At 41.2% G+C, this 24,244-nt stretch overlaps 1 protein-coding gene across 1 annotated transcript in view; it reads left to right on the top strand.

Annotated features, from left to right (window-relative positions):
* The window catches only part of PDK3 (pyruvate dehydrogenase kinase 3), a 51,166-nt gene extending 35,243 nt beyond the window's left edge, over positions 1 to 15,923 (top strand). The window contains exons 5-11 of the mRNA XM_064707048.1: positions 425 to 514; positions 3,750 to 3,827; positions 5,946 to 6,022; positions 7,214 to 7,315; positions 7,920 to 8,030; positions 13,089 to 13,202; positions 14,196 to 15,923. Coding sequence (XP_064563118.1) covers positions 425 to 514; positions 3,750 to 3,827; positions 5,946 to 6,022; positions 7,214 to 7,315; positions 7,920 to 8,030; positions 13,089 to 13,202; positions 14,196 to 14,339 — 716 coding nt within the window. The 3' untranslated portion in view covers positions 14,340 to 15,923. The remainder of the gene's footprint in view (positions 1 to 424; positions 515 to 3,749; positions 3,828 to 5,945; positions 6,023 to 7,213; positions 7,316 to 7,919; positions 8,031 to 13,088; positions 13,203 to 14,195) is intronic.
* Positions 15,924 to 24,244: the final 8,321 nt, after the last annotated feature.

The raw sequence follows: 24,244 nt of genomic DNA, 5'->3' as shown, positions 1-24,244 counted from the left end.
TGCAATTGCAGCTTAGGTGAGTGTGAAAGGCTTCTAATGATGCCTTACAGTTCCACTTTGTACTGTAATGTTTTCATTGTTGTGAGTGCTTCTGTCCTGACATGAGTTTGAATGGAGTGTTTTACATTTTAATTTTATCTAATTTTTTATAATCTGCTTTGAAATGCAGGTTTTCACCTTAACCCTCCCACGTCATGAATTCTGTTTTAACTAGTCTTGACTGTAAAAACTGAAAATTAAAAAAGGGAGGGAAGATGAGAAGTTAGACAAGTTGTCTTCTTAAGCGAGGATTCTGGCAATTTGCTGGAGTATCTTTTTACAAAATGATGCAATATCCAGTAAATCTCAGATACCATCAGATTCCAACTTTCTGGCATGCATCAAGGGTAATAAATAATTTACTACCATTTCTTTTTTATTTTAGCACTTCTGTTTGGTGGAGATATTAATCCTGCTCATCCCAAGCATATTGGAAGTATTGATCCTAATTGTGATGTGGCAGAGGTGGTTAAAGGTAAGATGAAGTTAAGATTAATTAGATTAAAAAAGATTAAGATAATCCCCTAATTTAAAATATTCAGAAATATTTTGTTGAGATACAAGAAACTGAAAGGGATGTAAATCCATTTCTTCTTTTCTTATTTTATTAAATGAAAGTTCTGCTCCCAATAAACCCCTGGGCTTACTGAGACTTTCTACTGTCTTTGTTATTGAGAGGAGAGAAACTTTTGGTTTGTTAACAGACCTAAGAACACTATTTGATTGTTAATAGCTTTAATCTGTACTTTGAAATATCAGATGAAGTGTCTAAATGTTTTGTTAAACTTTAGATGTTTTCTTCCTGAAATACTTCGAAGCATGTACTGCTTTTGTATCACATGCCGGTATTACAGAAAACTAAGAGTAAGTGAAATTTCAATTTTGTTTAGTTAGGCCTTTTAGTATAATGTCCTCAGGTGTGCAGATATGCCAGTGAAACTCCACATTGCTCTGTCACCTGGTCACACACAGCCTGTTCTGTCTCCTGCAGACGACGAGGATGTGATGGCTGTACCTGAGCTGGCACAGTCACACTGCAGCTCCTGTTTGCTCTGGGTTGTGAATATTTGCCTGCTCTCAGAATGTTAGCAGGGAGGCATGAGGCAATGCCTGCTGCTTCAGGAACATCTCCATGGAGGGCTCACACTCTGGGTGTGTCTGTTTGCAAATGCAGGTCCTGCTGCAGGAGAGAATTCCAGGCTCTGTTCTTTGCTGCTGTTTGTGCAGCTGCAAAGAGAGGTAGAATGTGTTTTTGCCCTTCACTTTCTCTCAGCCTTTGGTGAAGTGAGAGGGAAACCTTTCTTATCTCAAAGTCTGACCTGAATGATAGCTCACTTTGTAATGCTTTTTACTGCTCTTACAGCTTTTTTTCTACCCCTTCTTAGCTCCTAAGGTGGCCTTTTTCATCAGTTTTTTTCTTTTGATTGACCTTATTCCACGTTGGCCTCAGCACTTTATATGTTACAGCCATGTTGTTTATTTAGTTTGCCTTCTATTAGCAACATTTGAATCAATTTTGATCATGAGATTCACAGTTGCTGCCTTTGACAGAGGAGTGCACAGTGTCAGAAGGTGCTAAGTCCAGTTTTCAAACAAGTAGCTGAAATAAATCCTACACAACACTGACCAGTGTCCAGTGTTGCCTTTCAGAGAAACCCAATGGCCTTAAAGACAGGAGCTGTATAGTCCTGTCAAGGTGACTGGGGCCTTTTCTGTGTAGAATTGGTGGAAGGATTAATTTATGCTCTGTATGCTGTGCTAGTTCCCAAATGTTCTGGTTCCCAGGCAGCATTCTGAGCAGTATATCAGTTAAAATGTTGCTTTTGGTACTGTATGTTGCAGTTATAAGCCCTGTGTGTCCTTCAGACAATGTAGAAATGATTTAAACAGCCACATCTTGCTTCAAGCAGCTGCACCAAGTGCTGTGTCTGTGATGCCTGAGGTGGCTCTGTCTTGCTGACTGTCCTGCAGTGAGACTTTTGAGCTGACAGCGAATTCAGGGTTTTTTCTGGAGCCACTCACAGGATTTTAGATTTAGATCTCCCACTGCTATTGCTGCTTAATCTCCACCCACACCATGAAGCATGCTTTGAACTTCACAGTCTCTTCCAGTCATAGGACTCTGCCAGAGAGCTGGCTTTTAGGGGAAGATGAAATGTTAGACTGCACTCAAGTGTTTGACCCAGATTTGCTAAGAAAACAATGAGAAATCTTTAAAATACAGAATTACAGAATGGGTCAGGTTGGAAGGGAGCACAGCAAATCCTGTGGTCCAACCTCCCTCCCTGCTCAAGCAGGGCAATCCCAGAGCACAAGGCACAGGATTGTACCCAGGTGGTTCTTGAACATCTCCAGTGAAGGAGATTCCAAACTCTCTCTGGGCATCTGTGCCAGTGCTTGTTCCCTGCAGAGGGAAGAAATCCTTCCTCATGTTCAGGTGGAGCCTCCTGTGCATCAATTTCTGCCTCTGGTCCTATTGCTCAGCATCACAGAAAAGAGCCTCCAAAGGGCTCCATCCTCTTGGCACCTCCCCTGCAGATACTTTTAAACAGTGATGGGCTTCCCTCAGTTGTCTCTTCTCAAGGCTGAACAGGCCCAGCTCCCTCAGACTTTCCTCATAAGAGAGATGTTCCAGTCTCTTCATCCTTGTTTCCTTCACTGAGCTGCTCCAGGAAATCTCTGTCTGTCTTGTGCTGAGGAGCCCAGAGCTGGCCCAGCCCTCCAGACAGGTCGGGGCTGGTGGAGGGGCAGGATCACCTCCCTGCCCTGCTGGCCCTGCTGGCCCTAATGCACCCCAGGATCCCCTTGGCCCCAGGGCACTGCTGGCTCATGGACAGCTCATTGTCCATGGGACCCCCAGGCCCTTCTGTGCAGAGCTGCTTTCCAGCAGGGCACCCCCAGCCTGTGCTGCTGCCTGGGCTGGTCCTTCCCCAGTGCAGGGCCCTGCATTTGCTTTGTCTGAACTCCAGACCATTCCTCTGCCCCTCTCTCCAGCCTGTCAGGCCCTTCTGAAGGGCTGCCCAGCTCTGGGGGTATTGGCCACTCCTGCCAGCTCTGGGTCTGCAGGGAGCTCACTGAGGAGGCCTCTGCCCCTTCCTGCAAGTCACTGATGGATAAGTTAAACAATATTGCCTGGTAGTGAACCTTAGGGGGCACCTCTAGTGACAAAGGGTAACTTACACTTTCTGCCTGTGTTTCAACAATACATAAAGCCTGACTTGGCTATGGGGGTGTCATTTTTGGTTCAGTGGGAAGAAATAAAGAATCTTCTCCAACTTTTCCTCCAAGAGACCTTGAAAATTAAGTACTGTAAATAGTGTTTTGTTTGGAAAATCTGAATTTGTGGCTGTAATGTCATCCTTTTTTATTTTAGATGGTAAGAACAAGTATTAAATTGTGATTAGGAAATAAAAAATAAGTAGATTTTATGGTCAGCCTAAGATTACATTGTTCTGGTTTTTAAGCCCTGAACAAAGAAGAAAAATAGCTTCTCTCCAGTACTGTGCTCTTCTTTGTAGAGCTTTAGATAGAGTTTTCCCTTTCCTGACAACTGGGCTATGAGTGTAGAGAGAAAAAGGGATTAGATTTCAGCTTCATCCTTGCAAACTGATGCTCAAAGTGAGTGTTCTGTTTGTGGTCCTTCACAGGGAGGATGGACACTGCTGGTCACTAGATTTTGATAAATCAGTGTTTGTTCTGTTGTTTTGTAGATGCTTATGAAACAGCTAAGATGTTATGTGAACAGTACTATACAGTGGCACCTGATCTGGAAGTTGAAGAATTCAATGGTAATTATGAAATTAATTTAACTGATGTGTGTAAGAAAATGCATTTCTGGTATCTGTGATTCCTAGTTTTGTTATTTAATTGTAAGTTATAATTTGAGCTATGCAGTTACTTTTGTTCTGTGTCCACGTGGGCACCTGAACTGTAGTTAATCATCATGATGTGCACTTCTTTGTGCTGAAAGCAGAGCTCTGTCTGCTAAATTCACTATCACTTTAAAACAAATAAACCAAGACACCTCATAACTGAGAAGGAAACATGCCTGTCTTCTCATCTTCTAGCAGAGCTGAAACTTGTTTTATTCCGAAATGTGCTTATGAGGCCATGAATTCCACTGGCACTGGCTCACAGTAGTGAGCCCTTCTGTGTAAGATGGCAAAGTTGGGATTTTTATTAGGTAATCTATGCTTTAAATCCTATCATAAACCTCTCACATGGAAATCTGTTTCAAGTTGATTGCAGGGATGATAATTGGATGACACCAAACTGATGAGACAGGCTGGGTCAGCATATTGGCTGCTTTTTATTCATTATTTTATTGACAAAAGGGAGCTTATTTGGTTTTCATTTTAAAAAAATTCTTGAGTGATCCTCAAGATTTTGGACAGCAGCCAAACATAAGACTGAGATGGTTCCAAACTTCAGCAGAAGAATTGCAAAAGTCTCAGGAATAGGTAACACTCAATGGGAGAGTGTGATACTTGGAATGTGTGTTGCTCAAAGTACCACTGAGCAGTGTAGAAATATTTCCCTGCACAAGGTGATGCTGTCAGCAGTGATGCATTGCCACCCATCTCTCCCAAAAACAAAGGACCCAACCTTCTCCTTTTAAACTGAATGATTCTACAGATAAAAGTACTGAGTGTTGCAGCAGAGGAATCAACCAATACAAAATTCATCTGAAGGCATAAGTAAAAAGATCCAGCAGTAGAGAAAGCAAGCTGCTGGAGCTAAAAAAAAAATAAGTGAATAAAGAATTACGTGTTTCCTTTAAATCAGCTTCTTATCAATATAAGGAAAGCAACTTTTCAAATTACCTTGCCAGAGCAACAATGACTCATTTTCTATCTCTGTGCCTCAAACAAGTGTGAGTCAGTTTGCCTTGGTTTCAGTGAAGCGTAAGGGAATGGGAGTATGGACAGACAGAAATAACAATAAAATATCAAGTTGCCTTGCAGAGCATTGTTTTGGTCTTCTCCTTTTCCTAGGAGTTTTCATTACCATGTTTCTTAAAATAATGACTGGGATTGTTACCAGCCCTCAGTGCCAAAAGGAATGAAGTTGACTCCAGTCATGTTCTTTGTGCATATTTAAATCTTCCTGGAATTTATGAAGCAGACAGTTTGAGACTTCCCTTCAGTCTGAACTGCTGCTCAGTCTGACTCTCTGTAACTGCATAATTCAATGCCAGTAGATGCTTGAATGTTCAGGGATGACTTCATCTTCAGCCCCAAAAGTGGAATGTATTAAATGCAGCTGTATGATTTCCTGCCCAATCAATCAGTGAGCACTGTGGCCCTCAGACCTGTGCCAAGCCATACCCCTCTGCTGGAACACTCACAGTGGGACAGCAGTGGACAGGCAATTCAGGGATGGTTTGGAATATGCAAGCTGAGATATTGTTTGAAGTATAATTGAAAATTTTTGTGAATACTTTTATTTTGTGTGTTTTAATGAAGGGAAAATATGTAGTTGATTTTAGAATCTTTAAACAGTGGGTTTTCCTTTACTTTAAGAATCTTTATGTGCAGCAAATATGATGCTTAAAATAGTATGTGAGCATGTGAAAGTTTCCCACATAAGTAAGAATGTTTTCTTGGTTAGTGTACATTGTTGTAGGAAACCAACCATTGCTTAGTGAAATTTCATATCTAAACAAAGTCTGCTGACTTGATGGATTTGAAGATCATAATTATAGTGTGTTCTTTCAGGTGATAGCAGTGACTAAAATTTATGGTTTTACTTCATGGAACTAATTTTGCCCTGGGAAAAGTAGAACATGCTTACACACTTGTCTGTGCTTACATGTTTGTGTTATTCTGGTAAACAGCAATGTTACAAAATACTGTTTTGAAGAAAAATTATTTGATGTTTTTATTTCTCTTTTTTTTTTTTTTTAGCTAAAGCTCCAAACAAGCCTATTCAAGTAGTCTATGTACCTTCTCATTTGTTTCATATGTTATTTGAATTATTCAAGGTAGGTTGCACTTGTTAATATTTGGGGGGGGGGTGTGACCGTGTTACTGTTGAAATTGTGATTCATTTACAGCTCTTAAATATTATTTCAGTTTTCCTTTCTTAAGCTTATTCTTGATTTTGAAGCGCTCTTCAGTTGTTTAAAAGCCAGACTTAAGCCCCTCTCTTATGACCTTGTGTACTTAAAAACTGCCTGGTTCCCCACTTCTCCTGTTGTGCTTTTGTAGTTTTTTTGATTAACTTAGAACACTCATGACAGTCTGAGTTTGCAGTGATGGAATATTCATAACATTGCAGTTTTTATGAGCTTGCTTCTTTACTGCATATTTGAGGACTAGGATCAGTGATCCCAACCTGTTTGAGGTTAGGATCAGTGTCTTTATTGTGAAGACAGGCCCTGTATCTTTGAATAGTGTAGATGACATGCTTTGTTCTGGTTTTATGTTTTCTGAATAATTGGAACAAGAGTGCAAGTGGAACATGTGAGAGCTGCTATATCATTTGAAAGAAGAGAGGAGGTCTCTAGGTGGTACAGCTGAACACCAGAAATTGAGAGGAAAACTTGTATTTGGCCAGAGAGAAACTTTTTCAAAGTACTGTTTTTTGGGGTTTGATTTTTGAAATTTGTCAACTATGTTCATTGAAGTCTTCTCCCATTTTGTCATTTGTAACACTAGTTTTGAAGCTGAACAGATGAGAATTTGTACAGTACACGTGAGTATGTTTTTGGTCCAAGTTGTGAAACAGGCTGAAGCCAGTAAATTGTAGCTGCAAGAACTGAGACTGGCACTGGAAACTCTTAACATGAAGTCAGATTGACAGATGGTAACTTACACATGACCCAGGCTGAGAAAATCAAAACTAGCCTTCTGTGGTGAATGTCACTGTTGGTGTGGTGATGATGGAGGTGAAGGATGTTCTCATCCTGTGGATATATTTACTTGATTTCACACAGGACCAAAAAACAGTCTTGCTTTCTTTTTTCTGACTATATCCAATAAATGAAATAAGTTGTAATGTAAAAGTTTAACTGGGCAATTAATTGAATTTGTGTTAAATACAGGCTTTTCTATCTTGTACACAACTGTAGGACAGAGTAGGTGCTACAAAATAAATTCAAGTTCTAACCTGTCAGAAAAATCTTATATGTTAAAGTTAGAATCAAAGAGACTGTGTTTTCTTTTATCTTCAGAATTCAATGAGAGCCACAGTGGAATTGCATGAAGGTAAGAAAGAAGCCTATCCATCGATCAAAACCTTAGTCACTTTGGGGAAAGAAGATCTATCTATTAAGGTAAATGCCTAAAAACAATACACATTGCAAACCTGCTAGGTTTAGAGTAGAATGACTTTTAATTTGAAAAAACAAATTAATTATTGTATCACCTGCTTCATGTTCATGAGAACAGAATGTTTTCAGTTGGGAAGGACCTACAAGGAGCATCTTGTCCAACTGCCTGACCACTTCAGGGCTGGCCAGTAGCCAAAGCACATTTCTTAGGGGCAGTGTCCAAGTGCATCGTGGTCACTGACAGACTTGGGCCATTGGCCATCTCTCCTGGAAACCTGTTCTGCTTTTTCACTGCCCTCCCCATACAGAAATGCTTCCTGATGCCCACTCTAAACCTTCCCTGATTGCAACTTTGAACTATTCCCACATGTCCCATCCCTGGATCCCGGGAGATGGGATCAGCACCTCCCTGCCAGTTCCCCTCCTCAGGAAGCTGTAGACCATGGCAAGGTCACTCCCAGCCTACTTTTCTCCAAACCAGACAGCCCCAAAGTCCCTAACTGCTCCTCTAGTTAATTTCTAAAGTAATTTAGATAATGCTTTCTTGCTGTTTTGTGGATTTTTTTCAGAACCTAATGTTTAAAACTCTACAATTTTCATTCCTTAGATAAGTGACAAAGGTGGAGGTGTACCTCTAAGAAAAATAGACAGATTGTTTAACTACATGTACTCAACAGCACCCAGGCCCAGTCTGGAGCCCTCGAGGGCTGTGCCTTTGGTAAGCAACTGCAATATGTATTTAAATGTCCTTTGCAATACTCTGATTTTACAGTACAGCAATATGTATTTAAATGTCCCTTTACAATACTGTGATTGCCCTTCACTGCAATCTGCTGGATCAGGTTTTCCATTGAGGAAATGCTTTATCATTAGCAAATCTTTCCAGGTAGAACAGGAGAAAATGAATTCTGTTATCATCACTTAGTCTGTGGAATAGAAAACTACTTTGCTTTGTCTTGATATTACATTCTTGGAAACAAGCATTGAAAAATCTGCACAAGCACAGTATTTTCACTGGTTAATGGGCAGGATCATTAGTGCTATATTTCTGAGCAGGTGAATGACCTAATGACTTCCTGTTTGATGTATAAATTACTCTTAATCTATGTTTCCTATCATAAATGGATTAAAAAGCTGGGCCACACTGCTCAGCACTTGAGAAGCACCTTCTGGCAATGCACAAGCTTATATTGAAGCCTAAAGATCATTTTTGTCAAAGTTATGGACTTACTTAAACACATCAAAAACATTCCCAATCCTGCATATGGTATGAACGTATTTGGTATATTCCTATTTAATTGGAAATGTCTTCTGTGATACTCCTTTCTCAGATGCATCAGGGCCATATTTCAAATAGAAAAATAATTCCCGTGGTTTCTTTTAGGCAGGGAAATTATTTCCGTGGTGAATGTGTAGATTCTTCTAGCAAGCATGATTTTAAAAAATATTAAAATACTATTTCTAAATTGTTTTATTAAATTCCATATTGGCTCATTGTGATAAAAATTGTAAAGCTGCTGTTCCACTTGACTGGTTTCAGTAAGTGGGTTAATACAGGTACTGTATTTTGCCTCTTCTGATGTCTGTGGCTGCTGATGCAATCCTTTCTCTCTAAGCCTGTTGAGAAGTTGATTCTCTATGAAATTTCCTTTCCCTGCTTAGGAGCATTCTCATCTAGCATGTTCCTAATTAGTTGGGTTTTTTCTCCCCTGCTGAATCTTCTGTGCTTCAAGTGCCTTCAGATGGATAATGGGGCAGGGTATGTAATCATTAAGAATGATCATTAAGATCATTAAGAATGGAAGTGACCTCTCAGGATCGAGTCCAACCTTTGACCAAGCACCACCATGTGAATTTAGCCACAGCACCAAGTGCCATGTCCAGTTGTTTCCTAATGCTTCCAGGGATGGTGACTCACTCCAGTACCTCCCTGGCCAGCCAGTTTCAATTCTTGACAATCCTTTCAGTGAAGAAATTCTTCCTAATGTCCAACCTGAACATCCCTGGCACAGCCTGGGGATGTTCCCTCTTGTCCACGTGACTATTTTGGACATAAAATATTTAACAGTAAACTGAGGGCAAAATCAGTTCAGAGTGACTCAGAGTTAATAAAGTTCCTCTGAGCTTATGAGCAGAAGGTGTCTGTGGTGCTGCCTTGGTCCACAGTGGGTACCCCATTGTGGCATGGCAGTGCATGGCACTGGGTTTGCCTCTTTGCACCGTGGGAGGTGTGAAACCCAATCCTGTGTCTACACTGACTTGGGACTGATCCTTGGCAGCTCCTACCTCTGCAGCACATCTCAGTCTCATGTTTCAAACTTCTGCTTTTTCATAGAAAATCTTGAATGTGGTGAGAGGCAACAGGCCTTAATTCAAATACAAGCTTTTTTCTTTGTCACAAATGATAGAGTCTCTCTTGATGCATAATCTGCCTTTGTTCTGTCTCACTTTTGATCAGCAATTTACCCTATCAGTCTACAAGGATTTCCTGAAACTCATTCTCAGGATAAACTTATACCTTGATTACCAGTTGTATTCACTATTAAACTGTCTCTTCCTTTGTAGCTCTGATTGTAAAATGTGTTCATCTTACACCTGACACAATTCTTTTATCTTTTTTTCAGTGCATCTTTAGCAATGCATTGCTATATTTACTTCTTCATCTTCAAAACTGCTTACTTTGATTCTGTGGCATTTATCTTTGCTATTCTTCTGTATCCCATTTTCAGGCTTTATTTTCCTTTCCCAGTCTATGCCACTGTAGTCAAACCTACAGAGGATCCCCCTCTCTTGGGAGTCTGGCAGCTTTTGCCTGTGAGTCTGACCAGTGCCTGCACAAGCCTGAGAGTTGAGAAAAGCTGTTCAGCTCTGTTATTTATATGTATGTGCAGAAAGAAAAAAGTCATAAACTCTGGGTCTGTGCCAGTTCTTGCAACTAACAGGAACAAGGACTTAGCAGTGAAGTTTGACATGTTATGTGTTACTGCCCAGATCCAATTATAGAAACAATTATGCAGTGCTTTGTATGTGAGTCTGGAAATAAAAATCCTTCAGCAGAAAGGCTCCACATAAATCCTCTTTGATGCCCATGGAGAAGGAGTCTCTTCAGTGACAAAGACCAAACCACTAAAGAATTACAGTGCTGCAGAAGGCTGATAGTGTGTCATCCTTGACTTAGGTAATACTCTAAGCTAAGCTGGGGTGAAGTGTAAACAGACATATTTTTCTGTTCTAACATTTTTCCCGTTGTTATATGATCCCCTGTCTAGTTTATGAAACATTAATGGAATTGGGCAGTAGAAGAGAGTTATCCTTCTCTTGATTGGGGAAAATTTTTTGCTCCCTGTCATTGCAAATGTTGTTTAAATCCTGCTGAGAAAACTTGTTACCATGGCAGCCTTCAGATTCTAGTGGGTTTGAGGTTCATCTGCACTGCACAGAGTACAGATTAAACACATGGTCATGTTTAATGATAGTGGGTTTTCTTAGGGAATTTAATGGTTCTCTCTCTGACGGCATTTGTTTATAGTAGGAGAAATGTGGCTTAAAATTAGTTTTAATTAAAATCTGTTGATGCTAGTAATACAGAAATGTAATAACTTGCTTTTTGTTTAATGCATACCATAACATTTAATGATAAATTTGCTCTAAGGAGTTTTCCTTTCTCAAAGCAGATGTGCCATCACAGACTGTTCTGTCCCCTAGGTCAAGCACAGATCTATGTAGTAAACACCTCTTGTTAATTCTCTTGCAAAACAGACCCTTGGCAAGGCCAGGATTTAACAGGGTACCCGTCTGGGGTCTCTTGTCTGTAATTCTTGTAAGTTTTCTGGTTTGGACAGCACCCTGAAGGCAGTGCAGAGAGCTGACAGGAGATGTGGGAGAGAGGGCTGTATGAAATAGTGATGTGGGCTAGCACAGAGCATAAAGGAACAGGAGACAAACAGAATTGGCTTTTAAGGAGGGGAAAGTTCTGGAGTGAGGCAAGTATAAAATATTTTCAGTTTTGTTTGATACTGCCCTTTACTTGAGCTGGTCTTTGGGGTATGGACTGTCCACAAGTTGCCTTTTGGCTGCTGTGCTTTATAACTTCTGTAATATATTTATTGTCCGGTCTCCAGAGGAGGAATCAGTTTTTTTTTTTTTTAGTTCTTTCTAAGACAGCCAAATAAATTTTTTAGAGGTTAAGAAAGAAATCTCTGAAGTTTCAAGGCCAGATGTTTGAAAGTGATGCATGTGTCTCTAGTGGGAGATGAAATTTCTCTTTGAGAAATTTAAAACATGCTGTTGGGGAAAGTGCAGCTAAACAACTGTTTTAACTCTGTTAAGGGACACTAATGGCTATGACAGGCAGTGGGAAAAGGGCATATTTGGCATTTCAGTGTCTCATTTGTCCAGAAGAACTAAGTGAGCAACTGTAAAGCAATTTAATATTAAATTTAGAATTCTGTAAAAACAAGGGCAAAGTGACCTAAAGATATTGTAGTAGATGACAGCAAGAGAATTTGTGATGGACACTGTAGTGCAAGTTCTTTAATGTTTACTTTTCTCTCAAGGGATATCCTATAAAGTGATACCACATATTAGCTGTACATAATGCTTGCAAATCCTTCTCCTTAGCCTTCTCTTTTTGGTATAATTTTAGGCCTTTGTTTATAAAATTCAGAGCATGTTTATCACTTTCTATCAGATTGCTTTTGTAGAAATATTATTGTGGAATGAATTTACTGGTTTTCTGAAAGCTTCAAGTGTTTATTTTTTGTCATAGTCCACCCATGCTACCTTGCCTTTTATATGTTGGGGGATTTTTTCCCAAATGCTTGGAATAGTTTCTTTATTGCACTGGATAGTCCTGGAAAATTCAGGTGGGATTTGGGTGCATAACCAACCTCTGTGGTTCTCAGCACACAGCCAGGCATCTGAAAGTTGTGTTGAGCAAAATCTTACTCCCTGGCTCCAGTGAGAGAGACTTGGAGGGTTTTCTAAGAGCTTTTCTGACAAGGGAGGGTTGGAAGAGGTGCCATGTGATTGATCTTGTTGCAGGCATGGTTATGAATATTGGTTTTGTCAATTGAAAATCTAAACTTTTCACCCATCAAGTCCATTATGCTTTGAAAATTGTGTGGACTGTACTGCATCTCAGTCCTGAGGAGATCATTCAGTGCAGTGGAATCCTGATCTTTGTTAAACAGAGAGGATAATTTGCCTTCTGTCAGTCTGTGTGTTCCTCTGCAGGACTCTGCTGATCCCTGTGGCATCAGCAGTCATTTAATAGTGTGACCCAGGTGAGGTAGACAGGAGTTGTCTCTGGCTTTCTTGTGTAGTCTCCTAAGTCTGGAGACATTTGAGAGAACAATTGCAGGCTTGGGGGAGAAACAATCTGCGGTCAGAACTGTGATGTTTTCCAAAGGAAGAATCCAATCCTACAGCAGTGGTCCTCACAGTGAGGAAGCTGTGCAGAGCTTTGCCTTGCTTTGCTGGTTGCTGGCAGCATGTCTGGTACCTGCCTGCTCTGAGAAAGTGCAAATGGACAAGGGGCTTCTAGCAAAGACTCAGCCCTTTTTGTACCAGAAACTAGTGCACAGGACAAAAGGAGTTTGCTCAAAAGGCTGAATATGGACGTAGAGTATAAGCTGAGAAATAAAGGAAAGTTTCAAAAAGAATTGGATACAATTCTAATATTTAGATATCCTCTCTTTTGTAAATTATTGCAGAGACATTTTGCATTTTTTTGAACTTTTCATCATGTTTTGAATTTGTTCTCTTGTTTTTGCAGGCTGGGTTTGGCTATGGATTGCCAATTTCCCGTCTGTATGCGAGGTACTTTCAAGGTGACCTTAAACTCTACTCAATGGAAGGCGTGGGTACAGATGCTGTTATTTATTTGAAGGTAGGAATTTCACCCTTTTATAAACTAGTAATGCAGTGCAGATTGTTTGTAGCAGGTTCTCTTCAGTCTTCAGCTTGTTTTCAAATTTCTTTTTGCTGTCTTTGACACTTTTACCTAAATCAGTTACATAAAATCCTAAACCCCAAGATTATATATAGTAACCTGGCACTAACACTAACTAGATAGTTTGCCTTTTTTCACTCCCTGTGTTGGATTGTTGCATTTTGTGAATCTGTCATAAGTAGTGAATCTTCCAAGAACTGTGATAAGAGATAATTTTAGTTAATGCTTTTTGATTCTAAGTTTTGGCCACAATAGAAATGCAAGGCTATTGGCCAGCTCCTGACTAGTAAATATGTTCTATTCTATGCAGTTCTTGATGCAATAGACTGTATTGATCCTGTTGGCATTTTTTGAGACAGCCCAGGCTGCTCAGGGGCTAAAGGTTGACACTGCTTGAATTCCATCAGGGAATTGAAAAGAACAGAGTGTATAGCTGTGTAGGTTGTTGGCTTTGCACTGTCACTGTGCCCTGCTGTATATAGCAAGTGAGTTGTGGGCTCCTGTGATTCTGATGGGTTTGATCCTCTGCATGTGTGTGTGTAGGAAAACTGGCTGGCCTTTCTAGAGGAAAAAGGTGGCCCAGGGCACTGAGCAGGTCAGGGGAAGTGTTGGAGTAGCTGTCTGCTTTATGGCAGTGACAAATCTCACTAAAATGTTTCTGACCAAAAATCTATTTCTTGCCATCGGTGTAGACACCACTCCCTGGAAGGAAGGGAGTGTTTTTCAGTGCTATTATTTTCTTTTAACTTTGACTGGGACTTTGAGTATAACTGGAGCTCACAGTCACAGCTCAAGTATTTTCAGAGTAGTGCTGTGACATGTAGCACTGTGACACTTGCTGGGTGCAGAAGCTGTAACTGCAGAACTCCCAGAGTATCACCTAGCTCTGTATCTCCAGTGATGCCTAACCTTGCTTTTGTTTTTCCACAGGCCCTTTCAAGTGAATCATTTGAAAGACTTCCTGTTTTTAATAAGTCAGCATGGCGGCACTACAAGACCACTCCTGAAGCAGATGACTGGAGCAATCCCAGCAGTGAACCAAGGGATGCTTCTAAATACAAAGCCAATCGATAATTTGCCACCTTTTGTCTCTGTTGGAGATGACCTCTGCATTCAGTATAAAGTCTCTGCTTTGTTCCAAAATCCTTCAAACCACAGTAGCTAATTACTTCCAAACAAAGACCTGATCAGGGCATTGAAAAATACTAAGAACAAAGTGATGGTTGGGACTTGCAGGAAGGCACTGAGCACGTTTGGTATGTGAATCCTGTGTACTTCACCAGAATATGCTTGGTTGCTTCAGTCGTGCATTGACAAAAGGGATTGCACTGTGATTGCACTTAGGAACACAATGTTGTAACAAAAAGATACTATTTAAGTGGCCAATTCTTATTCCAATGTAAGGATTGGCAAGGTGTGCAGAACCCTGAGTGGTGAATAGTATCTTGCACAGCAATATGGTGTAAGAGAAAAATTCTGACATAGTTCAACGTGTGCTTCATGCAGCATTTGTATTGCACAGTGTCACCCCTAAGAGAAAATCCCTTTGAGCTCTTCAGATCTTATCTCTAGTGAGTTTATAAATGCATAGTTCTAAAAAAGGGTTGTGCAGCTTTAAACTGATGCTTTCTCCAAATTCCCAAAGCCATTTGTCATGTGCATACAAAAGTTGTGTTGTTATAAGACGGTAGGACTTCCACTCCTTGGTATGCAGCTTAATGATTTTCTTGACACAGAAATGCATTTCTATGCATTTTTCCTTGTTTTGAGGAAAGCTCCTAAGTAGTTAGATCATCTCTTCATACAAGAAATTCTGTCAATACAGGGGCAGGGGGTAATTCAAGTTCCTATTTGCTTATCATTTTAGGGGAACTGGGGAGGGGAGAGAAATGCTGAGAGGCCAGACAGCCAGTCATACAAATGAATTTGCCTTAAGAGTGTTGGTTGTTTGAAACCTGATTAGTTTAAAACCTGTAAATAGTTTGCAAAGTTATTTATACATTCAATGTCTGACTGCAGTCTGGTAATCTGAATTTGTAGTGTATATAAAGATGTTGTACACCAGCCTTTGGAACATGTTATTGGTCTAAGTACATGAAACTGGAAATACAGTAGAAATGGGAGGGACAAAATGTGGCCAGTACCTGATTTAAGTTAAAAAATATCAAAGATGAAAAAAATCCAAGTATTTTTCCCTTAAATTTATCATAAGGGTCATTGCTGACTATTAGAAAACTGTTCTTCACAAAGTCTTTGCCAAATGCTGTTTCTGATACTATGGCCTTTCAGAAAAACCTGTGAAATTTAGAAGCTCTGGTGATACATTAGCTGTGGCAATAAAGAAGATGAGTTGTAAGCAGCTCTGATGCACCCTCAATTTCTCTTAGGTGTTTTGATATTTTTTGGAAAGCTAATAGAGATTTTAGCATGGAAAAATGAAATTTGTTTACTAAAATTGTGGGGGAACTGTCCCTTTTGTCCTCCCAGTATTTATTTTTATAAAGAACTGATTTATTAGGGAAATGCTGAGAAATTCCTAGGTATTTTAAAAAGAGAAAAAGAATCTTAATTTGACTTTACAATAGTACTTTGCACTTCATAGCACATCTCATTGAAGGATTATAAAGTGCTTTGAGCAATAAACTCCATAGAGCCCCACTTGTGAGCAGTTGAAGTTCTTGCCTTGCCTGTTGCAGTGAGTTCCAGAGCTGTGTGCCAGGGCTGAGCTGCCGTGGCTGTTCCTCACACGGGGGTGGGATCAGCCCCCCATGGGGCTCCTGCTGTCCATGGGCTGCTGCCCTTGCCTCGGCTCAGGGGCAGCTGTGGAGGCTCTCCCTGTGCTCAGCTGGGCACTGCTGCCCCCAGAGCCCCCTGTGCCGGGGGCAGGAGGAGGAGGGGGCTGATGGGGCCCTCCTGATCCCACACCGGGCTTGCTGGGGCCTGGCCAGAGCATCCTGGCAGGGCACAGTGAGGGGGTGACACCTGTGGCCTCCAGAGCAGCTCCTTGCAGGCACTGCTGCAGAGAAGGCAGCTGCTTATTCAAGCAATACAGCTGTGGTGAAACCAGGGCAATGGTTTGACTGAAACTCTGGTTGCAAGTCACATCTACTAAAATTCAGTCATTTCTCTTCTGCCCCCACCTGTAACTTCATACTGTTTCTTAAATTATTTCAAGTTGTGTCTGTTTAATAGTAATTGCAGAGGAGATTTTACTGAAAGATAGAAACCTGTGATGAAACTAATATTTCCTTGGTTGCGCGTGGTCAGTTTTTTATAGAACATCACCCAAAACATTCCAAGGAATGAGGTAGTCTACATAAGAAACTCGAGTTTAAGCTTTTCGTAGAAATTGCATTTTGAAGTGTAAATCCTGACCTGGTGCTTGTTTTTGGCTGTCTCCTTCTACATGATGAGGAGAGGGAGCAGAAAGCAAAGGAAGGATGCTGACACACTGGACTTGTTGCCATGGTGGCCATGGGATGTAAACCCTGGAAACTGAACAAAAGCTGGAGTTACTGTGGAGGATGTGCTGTGTGAGTGATGTCACTTGATCCACAAGAACAGCTGGCTGCTTGCAGGACTGGGGTGCTCCAGTACCTGAAAACTGAACTCCCTGACATGGCACCCATTTCCAAGAACCCTGAGCTTGTACAAACACCTCAAAACAGCTGGAGCACAAGGAATTCATTTTCTTTCCATTCCCCAAGGTCTTTATGGGGGCATTGCAATGAATATAAAAGAGAAGTTCTCTCCAGCCCTGCCCAGGCAGCCTGTGCTTTAGTGGCAACCCAGGTGTGCCATCAGTTGTTCCCCACTCACTGTCCTTAGGCCATGTTTCTACAAAGGGGTTTTAGTCTGAAAACTGTTTTAGGAAGCAGCAACAGCAGACCTTCAATTAAGGGAGGGTTTTTCAATAGCTGTGCCTGAAAAATGAGCATGGGTGGGTTCTTAATATGGCTGGTTTAACTACAAATACTGATTTTTTTTTTTCAGTTGCTTACACCTTTGATTGGAATCTCTTATAATAACTATGTTTTAATATCTTGGGGCTGTTAATTCCAAACTTTCTGATGATACACAATTTTTATGAATTTCAGAGTTATGGCCTGCTGATGTCATTGCAACCTGCTTGTCTTGACTTACAGGACACAAAAATACAAAAAAGTTTTCAGTGAAAATGTTCCTTACCTGTTGTGTTTATGATTAACAAACTAAATGAGAGATGTTTGCTCCTTGATTCTTCCTGAGAATTTACAAACAACTTCTGTATGTCATAGTGTAACAAATAGTTTACTTTTTTGTCCATTGTGCATTTTTCTGGTGTATGTGTCTTGAATGTAATTTTATTAATCCTCTGTCTAGTTTAATATCAATAGAAGTGTCTCCAAGTAATGTATATATGCTCCCTGCTTTTCTAGGCTTTGCTTCAAGGCAACAAGGGGTCTTTCAGAGAAAAATTCAGAAGATACCAAACTGCTTCTTTTGCAACTCAGGTGCAGTCTTTGCCTGTGTAACTGACTATGATGACCTAGGAGAGCACAGAGAAATCTTTGTCCTGCTGCAGTCTGTGCTACCTCTTGGGCAGTGTTCAAAGCAGGTCCATTGGCACATGCTTAAAGAACATGGATATTAATGACAGTGTTCTTGGAAAACTCAGGCTACTTTTTGGCCATGAAAGGCTGCATTTACTGCTACAACTGGGTAGTACTGTTTTTTTTGTCCTCAGTAGCATTTGCTTTGAAAGAGCTGCTCCCTTTCTCCAAGAAGTGAGCAAGAGTGATCTTTAGTGCAATCTCCTGTTCACCTCCACCCAGACATCGCATTTAAGGTGATACCTTGACCTCACTGACATGGAAGAGGTTTCCTCCCTCCTCACCTTATGAATGGGTACCTCTAGATCCTTATGTGTGAGGTGCTGAAAACATGGTCAAGATTCATGGAAATAATTCTGTAGAAAGCAGCCTCAATGTTCAGTGTTAGTATTTATCTTGAGGATAATATGCCCCATTGTACAGTGTTCCCTTTCCTTGCTTGGTTCCAGGTTGATGTGCTTTCTCTTCCTTGCTTCTTCCTGGCATCACACCTGTCTATGGATTCACATATGTAAATGTGTTTTTGCTGGAGTTAAGAGAATATGGTGGCACATGACAGAACAATATGTTGCTGACTTCAGAGGTTGAGTTTGTTCACAAATGAGGAACGTAGCTATAAATTGTGCAGAGACTTCAGAGTCTTGCAAATACTTGCACAAGTCAACAGTGTATGAGAGGGATGCCACTCAAATGAATGTTCTCAGGATCAGGACTCAGGTTGTCTATATCAATTTGAAACAATGAAGATTTGTGTAATGGAAGTGGCTTTCTAATTAAAAATAAATAAGAAAATTTAAAGTTTATATGCTTTAAGTGAAGCATTATGTTGCCTTAAAAGTCCTCAGAAATCAGCATAGTGAACTTGTTTGCTTCTTAAATCTGGGGGGGTTTTCATGTGGTACTAGAAGGATTGGTGACTGTATGATAATTCTGACATTGTCCTTCTGGTGTTAATTGCTTCATTGAACTTTTCCTTTGAACTGAAACTGCCAAGAGGTGTTGGACACAGTCCTTTGAAATCCCCACCCTGTGCAGGGGACATCAGGCAGAGCAGGCTCCAGGCAGCGCCCTGGGTGCTGTGGGCAGGGATTGGCCTCAGGGAGCTGCAGCTGCCCCACCTGCCCTGGCTGTGGTGAGTTTGTCACGTGGGTGGAAGTTAAATCCCTTTGTCCCCAGGGTCAGGTACAGGACAGCTCTCCTGGTGAGCTGCTCTGTGCTGCACCTGACAGGTGTGAGGGAAAGGGCTCTTGTGGTGCCTTTCCTCTGAAGTGGCATCATTTGAATCTACTCAACCTGTAATGGAGGGGTGAGAAGGTATTTTTTCATGAGATTACTTGGTGATATTTTAAATTTATTTTTGGATCTTATGATACTTGTCTTGTTTCTAGTCTGTTATCTGTGTATTTGACTTGTGTATACTCTTATTTTCCTTTTTTCTTTCCATGGTTGACAAATAAAATTACATAAAAACTACACGTTGACATTTTTAAGGGCCTGGTTTGGTTTCACACACTAAGGAGCTCAGTTTGTGATTGGGCAGTCTGAGGTCAGTTTCTCAGGTGCCTACAGAGGAGCACCCTCAGACAGCTCACTCACTTGAGAGCTCAAGAGGAATTTTAGCATATGAGCAGCTTTTGGGTTTGGGTGTTTTTCTGCTATATAAACCAAAAGCTAATTCTCAGATTGTTCTTGACAGTCAAAATAGCTGTTGGAAACATATGTAACACCCAAGGCCTCTACCTTGAAATTTCCTCAGCATTCCATGACGTTTTATATGCATTCATAAGTTATTCAAGAAAATTAAAAAACCCAAAGTTTGTTACCAAGCAGTTCCAGAGCAGGAAAATGCTTGGGGACCCATCTCACTTGGCTCGTTATCTTTCTTATTAAGTAATAAATGAGGCTCCAGATGGCCAGGATTTTGCTAGAACTGAGATAATTTTCTTTCAGATTAAGAATTTATTTTAAAACTTCAGCTGAGAAGAAATCTGTGTGTTGTACTTTCTCACTGCTTACCATTTGCCATGACAGGGTATTCACAGGAGCTGAGTAGTTAATTAAGTAGCTCAAAATTGCAAATGTGTCAGCATGTACTGCATATTTGACAGTTGCTGCCTGTAGAAGATAAAGCAAACAGTTGCAGCAGCAATATAATGAAGATTTATGGCTTTAGGACACAGGCATATGTGGGAGAACAATTTGTAATAAGGGATCTGTTTCTTGTTATACAATTCATGCCTTTTTTAGATGGCTGTAGACTTACTAAGTACTTTAATTTGTTGTTTTCAGTGGAAAGAAGTCTTGCAGTAGACAGTTTTTAAATGAAGTGAGACATGTAAAACATGTCAGGCATGCCTGATAGGAAAAAATAAACGTTTTTAAAATGTCAGATCAGTTTATATTCATGATCTAACTCAGAGGCTGTTTTTACTTGAAGCTTTTGTGCTGTCTTCTCTGGGAGTTACAAGGAGTGTAGTAAATAATGCCTGCTGTGTGTTGTCTAGGAGCAGCAGCCTTTAGAAATGGTGCCACAGGAATCCCAAAGTCCTTTTCTGTCCTAGTGACTTGCTTAATTTTTGTGTTTCTTTGGCCCAAGCTGCTCCCCTCATGTGTCTCCTAGTCCAAAGGCAGTGCAGCTGGAGCCAGCACTTGAACACTCTAAACCCATTTTCCATTTTGATCTGCCACTTTGGATTCCTTTTCTGAAATTAATAAATGTGCAGGTACCTGCAATACACTGATTTAAAAGATAATTTTCAGAAGAAAGCTTCAGTTCTTCCCATTTTCAAGGTCCCATGGTGACTGTTTTGGTATTTGGAAACTTTCCAAGGAGATTCATTGAACTGCTTGTGGTTGTGGGAGCTGATGCTGCACGTTGTGCCATGAGCTGTCCTGGCAGACCCAGGCCTGTGGGTGTGCATGGCTGCCCCGAGCATCTCCCTTGCCTCATCCAGGTGGTCAATAAATTATTATTTGGTTAATAAATCTCTTTGTGGGCTGGAATGCTTGAAATGGGATGCTTGGGATGGTGGAGGCTCAGCACTCGAGGCACGGTCAGGTTTGCACTGAGGTAAAGGAAGGTGGCTCTGTGTGAGTCACAGCTGTGGGCTGATTTCTCTCTGTTGTTGCACTAAAGGTTAAGTTTTCCTCCCAGGGAAACAAACCTTCCTTCTTGGTTTTCAGAGCTGGGTGTCCTTCAGTGAATGGGTGTCAGGGTCAGTGTGAGGCAGCACTTGAGAACTGCCTGTGTAAAACCCCTGGGTCCTGCAGGTCATAATGGACAAGGCAGCCACTCACAAACTATTTCACAAATAGCCATTTGGGATGGGTGAAGAGGCTGGAGTTATGCTTTATTCTGGTCTTTTGAAATGCATTTTGTCTTGCTGTTAGTGCTAAAACACATAATGCATCTCAACTTTGGCTTTTTGGTAAAGAGTTGAGTAAAACATGCAAGAAGATGACTTGGGTAGTTCTCTGTGGGTACAATTTCATTCAGGTCAGAATGGCCAGAGTCAGTTCTGCTGATGGCATGGTACCACCACCACTCATTGCATACTGGCTGGGTTTTAGTTAGCTCCTGTGTGGTTTAGCTCTACATTCTTAAGGACAATTTGATTTGACTTCCCCAGGTGGAAGTTTAAAGGTGTCAGAATAGAGGTGTTTGACCTCGTAGCATTCTTTCTTTCCCCCTTTCTTTAAAATACAGAGACTATGAGCTTGTGGGTTTTCTAACATGTTCTCTCTGTTGCTGTGGTACCAGGTTTGTGCTGTGGGGTCATTTGAAGAAAAAGTTCTCTTGAGGAGAAAAAAGGAAATTACAACAAGCCACCCAAGATTTGTGATGCTGTTTGAATTATATTTAATTTGGAACCAGCTATTCTGGGGGCATTTTGTTAATTCTTACACAGGATATGGCTTTATGCAGTTTTGTTTGCATGTGAACAATATGAATATTTAAAATGTTAGGTTGGTTCTTTTCTAGAATAAATGCACTCATTTGTGAGAGGCCTTTTAGATAACTAAGGGGGGATGAGTGGAACAAATGAAAATTCCCCCCAAGGGATAGTTTCCCATTTTGTTTTGGCATTTGGCTTTTAATGACATACCATGGAAGTGCAAGCTCAGGACACTGGCAAAAATAAAGCTCATTAACTGTTAAGCTGATGATGATATAAACTGTCTTATGTATGGCCAAGTAGCAGAGTAACTGGGTCCCTACTGGTTAATGTGTTGGTTTTGAAATGAAAAAGCTGGAGCCCAGAATGGTGTGCAGAACATTAAAACATTCCCTGCTGGTAATCAGAACTGGTCACTCGTAAAGAGCAGGTTATAATTAATCTGCTTTCACTGCACAGATGATGGTTCACAGTCACTTTATTTTATGGAAAACCAGTGCTTGTAGAGAAATAGGATTAGAGAATCACAGGAATATGGTAAAAAAAATACCACAAAATGTGCTGAAGAGGACATAATTTATTCTATCAAAGCTGTTTCTAGAATGTGAAATATGTGTGAGACTGGATGTGCACATGCAGCCTGGTTGGTGCCACAAGGGAGGATTTTCCCTTTGAGTGTTCCTGCTGTCACGTGCTTAGGCACAGCAATAATTGTTTTGAGATAATGGAACATTTCTGTCTTCATTAATCCTGTTAAACATTAAAAAAATTAAATTGTGTTTATGTAAAAGGCAAAACTACTTCACCTGGCCCAGAACTTCCCATTCCTTATTGAAGCAGAGATTGATGCTGTTGAAGAGAGCATCTAAAAGGAGATGGAGATACCAGGTGTGAAAGAACTGCTTGACCTGGCCATGAATACCTGCTGGGGCAGGGGAGCTCAGGTGCCACATGTGAGGAATTGTGTAACACAGGAGCCTGCTGCATTTCCCTTGTCCTGGGGAGCACCCACATTCCCCACTTGGCACAGTGGAAGTGCCTGTCCAAAGGCTTTCAGTTGTTTTTATTTCAGTCTGTGTCTATCCCTTCTCCCCTCAGGAAGAGCCCTGAGGCAGTGGCCTTGATTTCCATTTGGAGTACAAATGTTAATGCTGCCCTTCCTTACACCAGGAAAGGGCCTTCCCTTTGGAAGGGCAGAAAACACCTGTGTGTGTGTGTGTGCTTGTGGAACACACATTGTGTTGTGAAAGTGAGCTCTTGTGAAAATCCAGTCAGAAGAGGAGTTCTTAAGATGGTTTGATACTTGAAAGGGTCTCCATGCAAGAGGCAAAGCCCTGGCTCCATTTTCTGCCTCACTTTCAGCTCTGTTTTACAAGAAGGTCAGGGGAGACTTTCCATGGTGGTTTGGTACCCTTTTACAAGCAAATGTAGCATCAAACCTTCCTTCCTGCTGGGCTGACAGGCCTGGTGTTGGTTCGGGGACTGCCTTGCTCCTGAAGGATTTGCCATGAACCAGAACAAGGCTCCCCCCTGGGCTGGGCTGCACACTGTAAGCTCGATCCCAAGGATGTTCCTTACACATCTCCCAAGTGCTACCAAGGCACTGCTGGAAACAGACCCAAATCCATCTCAGGTGATACAGGGAGCCTTGGATTATGTGGGAGCTTTTTGATGTACTCTGTGCTATTAAATAGTTTCTCTCCTATGTTCAATGACTTTGAAATTTGCTTATTCTGTAATTAAAAATGTTTTGGCCAGGAAGTCCTGAGCCTCCATTTGCTGTTTCAGCTTCTCTCTGCCTGAGGCAGGACTGTTGAATAAATAATCTTTAGAGCTGCTGCAGGTACTGATTTCTCACAGAAAGGACAAATGGGAAACAGCAAAGCAGGAATATTTGTACACCAGACTGACTTGGTTCAGGGAAGAGAAAGTCCAAAAGCCAGTGTCAGGATTTGAGGATTTGTCCCTGTGGCTCATGTTTGCTGCTGCCATTTTACATCTGGCACGGCCATACATCATCTTGGCACCCATGAGAGCAACTCAGTTGCTGCTGGGGATGGTTTTCAGCAGTGGAACCAGAATGGCTGCAAAAGCACCATTTCTTGCTTCCACTTTGAAGTAAGAATTAAAATACTGACTCCTGATTCCACTGTGCTGGGGCAGGGTAAAGAAGGTATCAGACTGCTGCTGTCTAATGCTGCACTTTCCCAGCAGGGCAAGCACTTCCTCACCTTCCCCCACACTTTTCTGCCTGCAAGGTAGAAGCAAGGAGAGGTGATCCTGTTAGTGCAGAGAGCAACAGAACAAGCAGCAGCCTGCTGGACATGTTGGCAGAGCTGCTCTCGTGGCTTTGTGGGGGCCTAAAGCCCTGGGCTACCAAGGATGGGGATGACAGTCACTGTGCCACCACTGGGGTTTCCTCTGCAGGTTGTGTTCAGCTGTCCAGAGATGCTGTAAAATGAAGGGGAGAGGCAGCTGTGTCTGTCATACA

The sequence above is a fragment of the Zonotrichia leucophrys genome, chromosome 1 (assembly GCF_028769735.1).
Source record: "Zonotrichia leucophrys gambelii isolate GWCS_2022_RI chromosome 1, RI_Zleu_2.0, whole genome shotgun sequence".
NCBI classification, from domain to species: Eukaryota; Metazoa; Chordata; class Aves; order Passeriformes; family Passerellidae; genus Zonotrichia; species Zonotrichia leucophrys.
Note: the sequence above shows the minus strand (reverse complement) of the source record. Positions and strands in the feature narration are given on the sequence as shown.